Source organism: Suricata suricatta, chromosome 16, assembly GCF_006229205.1.
Source record: "Suricata suricatta isolate VVHF042 chromosome 16, meerkat_22Aug2017_6uvM2_HiC, whole genome shotgun sequence".
Classification (NCBI taxonomy): Eukaryota; Metazoa; Chordata; class Mammalia; order Carnivora; family Herpestidae; genus Suricata; species Suricata suricatta.
Window position 1 is genome coordinate 17,415,385 of NC_043715.1, and position 11,112 is coordinate 17,426,496.

General features: G+C 56.2%; 3 protein-coding genes across 6 annotated transcripts; all 3 read left to right on the plus strand.

Moving 5' to 3' along the window:
- Nucleotides 1-77: 77 nt before the first annotated feature.
- LCAT (lecithin-cholesterol acyltransferase) lies at nt 78-3,359 on the plus strand. Of its 2 annotated transcripts, XM_029924508.1 has the most exons (6): nt 78-361; nt 997-1,153; nt 1,233-1,348; nt 1,440-1,535; nt 1,617-1,841; nt 2,764-3,359. In XM_029924508.1, the coding sequence occupies exons 1-6, from the start codon at nt 208-210 to the stop codon at nt 3,336-3,338; spliced, it is 1,323 nt and encodes a 440-aa protein (XP_029780368.1). In that variant the 5' UTR covers nt 78-207; the 3' UTR covers nt 3,339-3,359. The 2 variants fall into 2 exon arrangements, with proteins under 2 accessions (XP_029780368.1, XP_029780366.1); XM_029924506.1 differs by having other exon boundaries at nt 1,440-1,841.
- Nucleotides 3,360-4,684: 1,325 nt separating this feature from the next.
- On the plus strand, nt 4,685-7,261 carry PSMB10 (proteasome subunit beta 10). 3 transcript variants are annotated; one of them, XM_029924831.1, is made up of 9 exons: nt 4,685-4,702; nt 4,791-4,893; nt 5,101-5,188; nt 5,276-5,373; nt 5,462-5,602; nt 5,867-5,982; nt 6,090-6,148; nt 6,803-6,954; nt 7,082-7,261. In XM_029924831.1, exons 2-9 carry the CDS (start codon nt 4,838-4,840, stop codon nt 7,191-7,193), a joined length of 822 nt encoding a protein of 273 aa, XP_029780691.1. In that variant the 5' UTR covers nt 4,685-4,702; nt 4,791-4,837; the 3' UTR covers nt 7,194-7,261. The 3 variants fall into 3 exon arrangements, with proteins under 3 accessions (XP_029780691.1, XP_029780693.1, XP_029780692.1); XM_029924833.1 differs by lacking the exon at nt 4,685-4,702 and having other exon boundaries at nt 4,712-4,893; nt 6,803-6,854; nt 7,082-7,249; XM_029924832.1 differs by lacking the exons at nt 4,685-4,702; nt 6,803-6,954 and having other exon boundaries at nt 4,712-4,893.
- A 1,814-nt stretch (nt 7,262-9,075) lies between these two features.
- CTRL (chymotrypsin like) lies at nt 9,076-11,107 on the plus strand. Its single transcript, XM_029924834.1, has 7 exons — nt 9,076-9,182; nt 9,782-9,885; nt 9,977-10,056; nt 10,173-10,254; nt 10,421-10,601; nt 10,688-10,821; nt 10,910-11,107. The coding sequence occupies exons 1-7, from the start codon at nt 9,131-9,133 to the stop codon at nt 11,069-11,071; spliced, it is 795 nt and encodes a 264-aa protein (XP_029780694.1). The 5' UTR covers nt 9,076-9,130; the 3' UTR covers nt 11,072-11,107.
- The last annotated feature ends 5 nt before the right edge of the window (nt 11,108-11,112 follow it).

Sequence of the window (11,112 nt, forward strand, 5' to 3'; positions counted from 1 at the left end):
CTCTGTTTCCCCTGGCACCAAGGGAAGAAGGCGGAATTGAAACCAGGCCCAGAGCTGGCTCTCTCAGGCTATGCCCCTTTCCGGCAATCTCTGGCCACCCCCATTGGCTGGGCTGTCCCTCCCACTGGCCTTAGAGCCCCTCCCATCCCCACTCCAGATAAGGCCAGCCCAGGACTGCTTCACTGGGCAACAGGCATTAGGGCTGGAATGGGGCCGTCAGGCTCCCCATGGCAGTGGGGGCTGCTGCTGCTGGGGCTGCTGCTCCCCCCTGCCACCCCCTTCTGGCTTTTCAATGTGCTCTTCCCCCCGCACACCACGCCCAAGGCTGAGCTCAGTAACCACACACGGCCCGTCATCCTCGGTAAGCCCCCACAGGCCCCTGATGCACCAGGCCAGACCTCAGGGAGCCTAGGCCCCAGCCCCTGGTAGCAGACCCTGCCAAGGCCCTTCTGCCCCTGCATTAGCCTTGATACCTGCCTCAGTGTTAGAGGGTCCAAAGGCTTGTCCCGCAGAGAAATCAACCCCTTCCCCTACCACCTGTTCCTGTCTCTGAGCTGATTACCCTAGAGGGGTGGAGTTGGGGGTGGGTGTGCCTGAGGGCTTAGCCAGGGCATTACAAACTGTGGTCAGCTGTAGCCAGTCAGCCCCCACCCCAGCAAGGACAAGATGCCCAGCCCCTGGAGAACAGGTCTCCAGCTCCCATTCCCCCATACCTATTTGTTCTCACCTTGGACTTTGGCATTAATGGAGAGCCAAGCTAGGTGTTTTCCTTATGGGGACAGGGGTCAGTGGCCTTGGCTCTAGCACCTTCCCTGCCTGAGAGGAACCAGAGCTTTGGGCTGCTGGGGGAATGGGGTGGGGGCTGTTATCTGAAAGGATCCCATCCTTAGTTCCTGGGTGTTGAAGGCATGGGAGATGAAGAGGCAGAGTGGGAGGGACAGGCAGAGGGGTGGGGGAGGAATGCAAGGAATTCAGAATGAAGGCTAGTGCCCACAGTGCCTGGCTGCCTGGGGAATCAGCTGGAGGCCAAGCTGGATAAACCAGATGTGGTGAACTGGATGTGCTACCGCAAGACAGAGGACTTCTTCACCATCTGGCTGGATCTCAATATGTTCCTACCCCTTGGAGTGGACTGCTGGATAGATAACACCAGGTATGTGCCACCTGCTCTGCCCCAGCCCCCACACTCTGCCCCTTGGCTACTGGCCTGCTGAATGTCCCACTGCCCTCAGGGTTGTCTACAACCGCAGCTCTGGGCGTGTGTCCAATGCCCCTGGTGTACAGATTCGTGTCCCTGGCTTTGGGAAGACCTACTCTGTTGAGTACCTGGACAACAACAAGCTGGCAGGTGTGTTTCTGGGGGAAAGGGCAGGGCTTCAGCTGTGGTCAGCCCACAGGAGCCATGACCAGAGCCTCCAGTGCTGCTGCCTCCCCCACAGGTTACATGCACACACTGGTGCAGAATCTGGTCAACAATGGGTATGTGCGGGATGAGACAGTGCGGGCTGCCCCCTATGACTGGCGGCTAGAGCCGAGTGAGTATCTCTGCGGGCTTCGGGTAGGACAGATGGGCCCTGACCCCATCCAGTGCCCTGACTCCATCCACCCTACTTCAGGCCAGCAGGAGGAATACTACCAGAAGCTTGCTGGGCTGGTGGAAGAGATGTACACTGCCTATGGAAAGCCTGTCTTCCTCATTGGTCACAGCCTTGGTTGCCTACACTTGCTCTATTTCTTGCTGCGCCAGCCCCAGGCCTGGAAGGACCGCTTCATTGATGGATTCATCTCTCTAGGGGCTCCTTGGGGGGGCTCCATCAAGCCCATGCTGGTCTTGGCCTCAGGTGAGAAGGCCTTGGACCACCTGTGTCAGTGAGGGGGTTGGGGTGAGGGGGATGAAGCTGACCATGGGCCTACCCTCACTCCTGCTTCTGCTCACCATGTCAAGCCAAGTGTATAATTTACCGCCCGTAGGGTATGGCCCCTGTCACTAGTCCCCCCACCAAGGGTGGTGAGCCTGGCCTGGACATTAGAGTAGCTCCTGCCAGAAGTCTGTTTAGGTGATTTGGTGCTTCGGTGACAAAAGGAGAGTAAACAGAAAGGAAGTGAACCCCAACAATCTGACTCATGGACTTAGGTCTGTTTCTTATGGTTTCACGTCCTGTCTACTCAGCTTTCAGCTGTCTTCTGCTTCTGGGGGCCCATTTTCCCAGGGATCTACCTAATGAGGACAGATCTGCCAAAGCGAGGGCCAGACCCTAGAAGTCCTTCTGCCCTTCCCTGAGAAGTGGCATAGCTACCACCTGTTGAGCACACACTGGCATAATCATGGTCTGCTGAGGGAAATGCTCATCAGATGACGTTAATAAGTGCCAAACACAGGCCCAGTCTAATATCATCCTTTCCAGAACGTAGCTCTGACCCCTGTGCAGCCCAGGCCAGAGTGACCAGTTAGCTGAGGGTGAACTACCTGCACCATCCTCCCACGTTCATACATGTACACCCATCCCCAGGAGACCCCTCCCTGGCCTCCTCCTGGGGCTCTACAGCTCTGCCCCACAGACGTACCATCAGGGCTTCTCATTTAAAAAGCACCCGTTGAGCACCTACTCATTGCTAGGCCTGCTCAGAGGCTCTGGCTTGGAGTCAATGTTTGGATTGAGCAGGGACAAGATTTAGCATCCAGCTGAGCTTGGGCTGGGGGCAAGTTGTGGGCCCAAGGAACCCAGACCTGGCTCCCTGACCCAACTTGCTTCGTGTTCACAGGTGACAACCAGGGCATCCCGATCATGTCCAGCATCAAGCTGAGAGAGGAACAGCGCATAACAACCACCTCCCCTTGGATGTTTCCCTCCAGAGAGGCATGGCCTGAGGACCATGTGTTCATTTCCACGCCCACCTTCAACTACACAGGCCGTGACTTGCAGCGCTTCTTTGCAGACTTGCACTTTGAGGACGGCTGGTACATGTGGCTACAGTCACGTGACCTACTGGCAGGCCTCCCAGCACCTGGAGTGGAAGTATACTGTCTGTATGGCGTGGGCCTGCCCACACCCAACACCTACATCTTTGACCATGGCTTCCCCTACACAGACCCCGTGCGGATACTCTATGAAGATGGTGATGACACTGTGGCCACACGCAGCACTGAGCTCTGTGCCCGCTGGCAGAGCAGCCAGCCACAGCCTGTGCACCTGCTGCCTCTGCATGGGACTCAGCACCTCAACATGGTCTTCAGCAACCAGACACTGGAGCACATCAATGCCATCCTGCTAGGTGCCTACCGACATCGTACTCCCGCACCCCCACCTGCCAGCCCAGGGCCCCAGACCCCTGAATAAAGACCCTCTTTTAATCTCTGAGTTTTGGCATGTGTGTTGTGGGTTGCAGAGAAGGCAGTGGCGTCCATGCACAGGATTCACTGAGCAACAGCCACAGGCCTGGTGCTTTATGGAGCAGAAGGGCAAGATGGGCTTTGATGAAGCCTGAGATTGAACTGGGCACCAGGATGATAGCTTCCCACTCTCCTGGTTGAGCTATTTATGTAGCACATAGCCTGCCTTGAGCCTGCCTCTGCTCTGGGGACTGGGGACTGGAGATAGTTGCACACACAGCTGTGGGATGGAGGCACGTGGAGCCAAGGGTACAGGGCAGGGAAGATGTGAGCTGTTCCACCCACTCCCCAAAGGGCAGGTAGAACCCACCTGTGGAAGGGACTTTTGAGTGCTAAGCCTGTGACAGAAGCACAAGAGTTTAGAATCAGAAAGAGACAGTCACTAATCAGATCATTCTTCCAATGAAAGTTTAATTAATGGAGTTAAGTGGTCTGAGAGAAGAGTTTAGGGAACACCAAGGGGCGGAATCTTGTTTGTGGGTCAGGGAAAGTTTCCCAGAAGAAGTGATGGCCATTCTGAGATCAGATCAGATGAGAAGAGTAATGTGGGACATTGTAAAGCCTTGGGTTTGAGCCTAAGAATGCTATACAGTTGCTGAAGGGGTTAACCAGGGAAAGAGTGTAACCAGATTTCCAGTCTAGAAAGAGTCCCTTCTCTGCAAGGTAAAGGGTAGCCCTGGGGTGGTGGGTAGAGGCAGGAAGCTTGGGGAAGGCAGGGAGGACAGTGCAGTATCTAGAAGAGAGAGGATGCTAGCTGAGGCTAAAGCGGTAGGAGAAAGATGTAGATAAATAAAGGCTCATTTGGGACGTGAAATAAGGCTTCTCCATGGGCAGAGCCCAGCATGCTTCCAGGCCACTAGATAGGCAGCCCCACAGCACCTGTCGTGTTAGAGGGAAGACACCATCTGAGACAGGGAAGCTGGAAGATCAGTCACCATGATGGAGGACTGAGCTTTGGTGTTTCAAGTTTCAGGGAGGAGGCAAAGGAACAAAAGAGAGGAGCTGAGAAGACAAAAGGCAGCCATGCCTGATACTTTTGGGAGGCGAGTAACAGAAGCCTGGCCAATGTGACAGCCTTAGGGCCAAAGGACTTTCGGTTAGAGTTGGGGTCAGGATAGGCAAGGCTAGGGACTCAGGCTGGAAGCGGCAGGAGTTGCTGAACAACGGTCAGAGGGAGGGATTTATCCCTCTTCAGACAAAGGACTAGGGAGCAGGATGGAAAGCCAAGCAAGGACACCTCCCCTTTGCCAAGCTGACTAGAACCAGAAGTAAAAACGACGCACAAATGTGACAGCCACGCTCTGAGGAAAGGTGAAAGCGAAAGAAGAATCAGAGGCGATGGGAGGGCAGGGAAGGCGCTGACAGAGGACTTGGCTTTAGTCTTTCTCACTCTGAGCAGGTCCTACGTCGACCCCCAACCCCTGGACCAGCCTGCCCCACCTCAAGATGCTGAAGCCAGAGCTACAGCCCCGAGGGGGCTTCTCTTTCGAGAACTGCCAGAGGTGAGTGGGAGTGAGCTGCCTATGCAGCTTCTACTCCCGGAAGCCCCAAAGCCTTTGTTTCTGGAGCGGGCGAAGGGGCGGCAGCGTGTGTTGGGCAACTTGTGTTCCCAGGCTCACCCTCAGAAGTGAGGGAGGCAGGGACAGAGTTGGAGAATGTCATGAGGTTCCAGAAGAACCTCAACCTGGGCCATTCCACTCTGTTTCCAGAAACTTATCCTTAGAACGCGTCCTCCCGGGTTTCCGGAGCCCTCAAGCACACAAGACTGGGACCACCATCGCGGGCCTTGTGTTCTGTGTGAGCTGGGAGTTGGGACTGGGGTGTTTAGAGGGGCTGCTAGGGGAACCGACAAACACTGAGCTAGAGGCCCCTCTCCCTCCCCAGGACGGAGTCATCCTGGGCGCGGATACGCGAGCCACTAACGAAGCAGTAGTGATGGACAAAAGCTGCGAGAAGATCCACTACATTGCCCCACAAATCTAGTGAGAAATCCCCAACCATTCGCCTACGAAACCCGACTCAGCACATCCATCCTAGGCCCGCCCACACCGACCCTCCTTTCGTTCTCAGCTGCTGTGGGGCTGGAGTAGCCGCGGACGCCGAGATGACCACGCGAATGGCGGCGTCCAACATGGAGCTACACGCCCTGTCCACGGGCCGCCAACCTCGCGTGGCCACGGTCACGCGCTTTCTGCGCCAAACGCTCTTCCGGTGCTGGGCGGGGCTAAGATGACCCTGGGAGGGCTGTTGCAGGGAGGGTGGGGCTGAGAGGAGGTGGGACAGGATGAAGGGCGGGACTGCAAGAGCCCTGGAGACCGGAAAAGGTCGGCCTAAGAGGAGCTGGGCCACAGGAAGGAGCAATGTTAGTCAAGAGGCCCCAAACAACAGGAAAGGGTGGGGGGAGGGGCCTGGGGCGGTGTCACAGAGGGGCGGGACCTGTATGCTAGTGGCTTACTACGCCCATTCCGCTAAAAGGTACCGGGGCCACGTGGGGGCGTCACTGATAGTGGGCGGAGTAGACCGGACCGGACGGCAACTCTACAGCGTGCACCCCCATGGCTCCTACAGCCGTCTGCCCTTCGCGGCCCTGGGTAAACACTTCTGCCCCTTCCCCACGAATCCCGCCACGACCCTGGCCTCACCTTCATCTCGAAATGAGATGGCCGTGACTCACCTCACATGCCCCTCCTGCCTGCAGGTTCGGGCCAGGATGCAGCCCTGGCGGTACTGGAGGATCGGTTCCAGCCCAACCTGGGGGTGAGCAACTCCTGGCCCCCACTGCGCGTTCGCTGTTGGGAAGTGCACGCTGGGATAACACAGAGATATCCTGGCGTAGCCTAGAGATCAGGAAAGGCTTCTTGGAGGAGGTGATGACCGAGTGGAGACTGAGGGGCCAGTGGAGTCAGGGTGAAGAAGTGCTATTCCAGCAGACTACCGTTAGTGCCAAAGTGTATACTGCTGGAGAAGCCACAGCTCAGAGAGGACCGTTTGAAGCTCAAGGAGTAGGGAACAGCAAGTGGGGTCTGCAGTCTGGATTTTGGGGTGGGATGGAAGTGGGTGACACGTGTTGCTTCAGAGGTGTCTGAGGCCCAAAAAGGAAAACGCAGTGAACCGTAGATTGGGGATCAAGGCCACATTGGTTGGCTTATCGCAGTGTAAGCAGAACCACAGGTGTAAGTGACTCAAAGAGGTTTATGAAGATGAGGGCAGTGGGAACACAGGGTCTCCTGAGAGGGAGGCAGAGGCCAGGGCAGGGGAGCTTGGGGGGGAGATGGGAGTAGGAAAAGCGAGGAGTTTGGGTGTGAGCAAATGTAAATACTCTGGGCTTCAAAATGAATAAAGCCTCTAGGGTGTAGCCGGAAGGTGATACCGGAAGGGTCCATCAGGCTTTACACATCTGTATCATCACAGCTGGAGGCTGCGCAGGAGCTGCTAGTGGAAGCCATCACTGCAGGGATCCTAGGTGACCTGGGCTCTGGGGGCAGTGTGGATGCATGTGTGATAACGGGGACTGGCACCAAGCTTCTGCGAACACTGAGCTCACCCACAAGGCCCATAGAAAGGTGGGAGCATAGGAGACAGGGGACTACTGGGAAGGGTGGGGGGGACAGTAGGGAGCATAGGGGGTGCAAGAAACAGATGGGCTACATGATGGGCCCAAGTTGAGAGGCCATCCCTTCCCTCTCCCAGGCCCATCCAGTACCACTTTGCCCCTGGGACCACAGCTGTCCTGTCCCAGACAGTGAAGCCACTGACCCTGGAGCTGCTGGAGGAAACTGTACAGGCCATGGAAGTGAAGTAAAACAGGATAGTACTTAGAGCTTGGAACAAGGGGGAATAAACCTGGGAAATAAAAAACACCTAAACAGATGGCTGTGTTTTTCCTGGATGGAGGGGGACAAGCAGCCACGGGGACTCTGTTGCCTAGGTACACCTTCAGAAGACACTCCCTGCCATGGCTCCAGGGCTTGGCCTAAGAGGGACCTTCACCCATCACGTCAGGCATCTACTCCTCCAGGACTCCAGCCCTGGCAAGCACTGCCGCTCAAGGTGGAAAGCCCCCTCCTGACTCTCCACACCACAGAGGCCCCACCTACCACTCCCATGCCTTACTCTTGCCCTCCAGTCCACTGGGGACTGTTGTAAAACCCAGATGGGCCACATGTGCTGCCCCTACCGAGTCTTTACCTGGCTCATCAGTGTCCCAGGACAAAGCCCACACCTCTCAGTCAAGGAGGCCCCCGTGGACCCCACTGAGGGCTAAAGTGCTGACTGAGGAGCTGCTCCCTGACTCCAAGAGTATGTTCTCACAGAACACTCCTCAGCCCTGCAATACCTTTACCTGTGAAGCCCCTCCCATGACCAAGCACACCTGAGGTGTTAACACCAAACAGGGCTTCTATTTGCACATGCTGAGCTGTGAACAGGGGAACTGACTCCCTAGTCTGATGGGCTGACATGGGTCAGAGCTCATGCAGAGGGACATGACACGTTTATCTAGCAAACCACTGCAGGCCGGCCTAGGTGATGTGTGCTGGCAGGAGCATCCTGCCCTCAGAACAGCTGACTCACTGGACCTTCGGAACTGTGAGAGTCTGCCCAACCTCTGAGGAGGGTCTACTCTGAGCTGGATATCCCTGGGACTCTGATTGTTTCTCCCCCCAGTATTTTATTATGAAGGTTTTAAAACATAGAAGTTGAAAAAATTGTATATCAAATAGCTATATATTCACAATCAATTTTGCAATTAATACTGTTTTATAATAGTTTGATCACATTATATTTTTCTATCCCTCTGTTCAACCATTAACTCATCTTCTTCTTTTGATTGATGTTTTGAGTCAGAGCCCCCACACCTCCAGGACCCCAGTCAACTTACCAACTACAGCTTTGCACATAGGGTCGTCTTCGCTTCCTCAGTGCAGGTTCAGCCTGGAGCTCTACGACAAATGGGCTGCAGACACCAAGAGCTTTCCCATAGAAGCCCCAAGGCCTAGAGGCTGTCAGAGATTTGATGGCTGTCACCTGTGCACCTGTAACCTCCATCCAGGGTCAGCCAGTCACTAAGACTCACACCTTACCCTCATGTGTGCTCGGCCCCTCCCAGATGTCCTTTCATCAACAAGAGCGTGGGCTTTGGAGCCAGACAGATGAAGGTTTGGATCCAAATGCACCATGTGCTGGTGGGAGAGTCACCATCTCTCTGAGCAAACTGACTCCTGTTTCGAGTTGTGAGGGATCACAGAGATGCTACCTGTTAGGACCTGTGACCTGCCAGAACCCCTGTGCTGACCACATGGCTCTGGCCTTCCTCAGCAGACCTGGCACAGCTGTCATTCCCTCCACCAGTCAGGATCACCCCTGGGTGCAGAGCAGGTTTCTCTGAGTTTGATACCCCTGACAGCCCTGGGAAACGTCCTGATCCCAGACACCAGGTGGTCACCATAAACCTAGTTTAATCATGGGTCCTTGCTACCCAGTGCTCAGCACTTGGGATGCAAGGTGGTTCAGAGAGCCAATGAGAGACCAGGCTTTGGAGGGTGGAGGTGAGAACCTCACACCTGGGCTTTGATAAGTCCAGGCCTGAGTCCAGGACCTTGGCCTAGAGACCCTCCTCCTGACCAGAGCATGGAAGGGGGCTAAGCCCACACAGTTGGCTTGCCTTAGGCCTGGGACTCTGGCCCAAGGACAAGGAGAGTCATAAAACCAGGCCCAGTTCTCAACCACACACCTGCCACAATGCTGCTGCTCAGCCTGACCCTTAGCCTGGGCCTCCTTGGCTCCTCCTGGGGTGAGTGGGCCTGGACCAGCCCTGAATGACCAGCCCTCACGCTACCTAGCCCCAAAAGCCAGCCCAGGCTTCATGGCCAGGGGTCAGCTGAGCTGCCTGGAAGGGAACCAGGTGGACAGAATGGTTAAAGGAGAAAAGGATGTGCCAGGGCTGGAGGGGGGCAAGAGGTGCACCCAGGGGCTGGCCTCACAAATGGGACAGATCAGGCCAGAGCTAGGAGCCAGGGAGGGTTTAGGAAGCTAAGAAGTGAAGGTTGGACATGTAATTCAGGGAGAAACCTCTGGCTGTGGAGGCCTGGAGCAGGCGCAAGGCTAGAAAGGAGACTATCCCAGGGGTCAGGGAGAAAAATGGTGGGTGGTGATGAAGTTGGGGAGCAATGGGGAGGTGAGGAGAGATGTCAGAGGATGGACAGAATTGGGGGCCATTGGACATGGGTAACTGAGAGACCTAAAGGTGCTGTGGGCAAGAAGGGGTAGTGACAAGCCCTCTCTGATTTGGACCTCTCTGCAGGGCAGAGCTGGGGGCACTCAGGAGGAGGTAGGGAGAAGTTGGCAGGGGGGTGTGGGAAGCAGGTTCTCACCAGTCCAATGGCAGAGCAGGCTGTGGCATTCCTGCCATCAAGCCGGTACTGAGCTTCAGCCAGAGGATTGTCAACGGGGAGAACGCAGTGCCAGGGTCCTGGCCCTGGCAGGTATCCCTGCAGGTACGTGTACCCTAGGGGTGGGGCAGGGCACCAGGTGCTTCATGCTCAGGCATAGCCTCAGCCCACTCCCACTTCTGACTCCTGACCCCAGGAGAGCAGTGGCTTCCACTTTTGCGGTGGTTCCCTCATCAGCCAGTCCTGGGTGGTCACTGCTGCCCACTGCAAAGTAACGTGAGTACTCCCACCCTGCCTGCCCCCTAGCCACCTCTCCCCACCTCCTCCCCCTGGATGCCGCTCTCTTGTTGCTCTGCCCTCCCTGCGGCTGCCCAACCCCAATCTCACTGCAGCCCTGGCCGCCACTTTGTTGTCCTGGGTGAGTACGACCGATCATCCAATGCTGAGCCTTTGCAGGTTCTGTCCATCTCAAAGGTGAGTGTCTGGGCTACAGACCCAGAAAGGAAGAGTGGATGGGGCAGGTGGGTGGGGTCTGGGGATGAGGAATTCAAGGCATGCCCAAGGCTAGCCCCTCAGCACCTATCAACATTGGGGGCCTGTGCCCACCCCAATTCTACATGGCCCCTTCCTGGTTCCACAGGCTATCACGCACCCTTCCTGGAACCCCACCACCCTAAACAATGACCTGACGCTACTGAAGCTCGCCTCCCCAGCCCAGTACACAAAACGCATCACACCAGTCTGTCTGGCTTCCCCAGATGAGGCACTGCCTGCAGGCCTCACTTGTGCCACCACTGGCTGGGGACGCCTCAGCGGCGTGGGTAGGAACTTGGGCCAAAAATCTGGGTGAGAGGGGTAGGGTGGGAACAAGTCATCTGGGGCCTAACCACCCGCTTCTGGCCCACAGGCAATACAACCCCAGCACGCCTGCAGCAGGTGGCTCTGCCACTGGTCACTGTGAGTCAGTGCAGGCAGTACTGGGGCTCACGTATCACGGACTCCATGATCTGTGCAGGCGGCTCGGGGGCCTCCTCGTGCCAGGTGAGCATCAGTATCCTGTTCTATCCTCTGCTCTGTCCTATGGCACCCCTGAATCCCCGAGGTAACTTCTCCCTTCTCCTTTCTTCAGGGAGACTCTGGAGGGCCTCTTGTTTGCCAGAAAGGGAACACGTGGGTACTTATTGGTGTTGTCTCCTGGGGCACCAGCAACTGCAACGTGCACCAGCCCGCCATATACACTCGGGTTAGCAAGTTCAGCAACTGGATCAACCAGATCATAGCCTATAACTGAGCCCATCTCAGTCCAATAAAGACCCCATGCTCTGCCCTCTT

Coding starts and splice junctions, on each gene's coding strand:
- PSMB10 (XM_029924831.1), top strand. CDS start 4,838: ATGCTGAAGCCAGAGCTACAGCCCCGAGGGGGCTTCTCTTTCGAGAAC. Junction 5,603..5,866: donor CTGCGCCAAACGCTCTTCCG/GTGCTGGGCGGG, acceptor TTCCGCTAAAAG/GTACCGGGGCCACGTGGGGG. Junction 6,149..6,802: donor GGTTCCAGCCCAACCTGGGG/GTGAGCAACTCC, acceptor GTATCATCACAG/CTGGAGGCTGCGCAGGAGCT.
- LCAT (XM_029924506.1), top strand. CDS start 208: ATGGGGCCGTCAGGCTCCCCATGGCAGTGGGGGCTGCTGCTGCTGGGG. Junction 362..996: donor CACACGGCCCGTCATCCTCG/GTAAGCCCCCAC, acceptor TAGTGCCCACAG/TGCCTGGCTGCCTGGGGAAT. Junction 1,842..2,763: donor CATGCTGGTCTTGGCCTCAG/GTGAGAAGGCCT, acceptor TCGTGTTCACAG/GTGACAACCAGGGCATCCCG.
- CTRL (XM_029924834.1), top strand. CDS start 9,131: ATGCTGCTGCTCAGCCTGACCCTTAGCCTGGGCCTCCTTGGCTCCTCC. Junction 10,602..10,687: donor GGGACGCCTCAGCGGCGTGG/GTAGGAACTTGG, acceptor TCTGGCCCACAG/GCAATACAACCCCAGCACGC. Junction 10,822..10,909: donor CGGGGGCCTCCTCGTGCCAG/GTGAGCATCAGT, acceptor TCCTTTCTTCAG/GGAGACTCTGGAGGGCCTCT.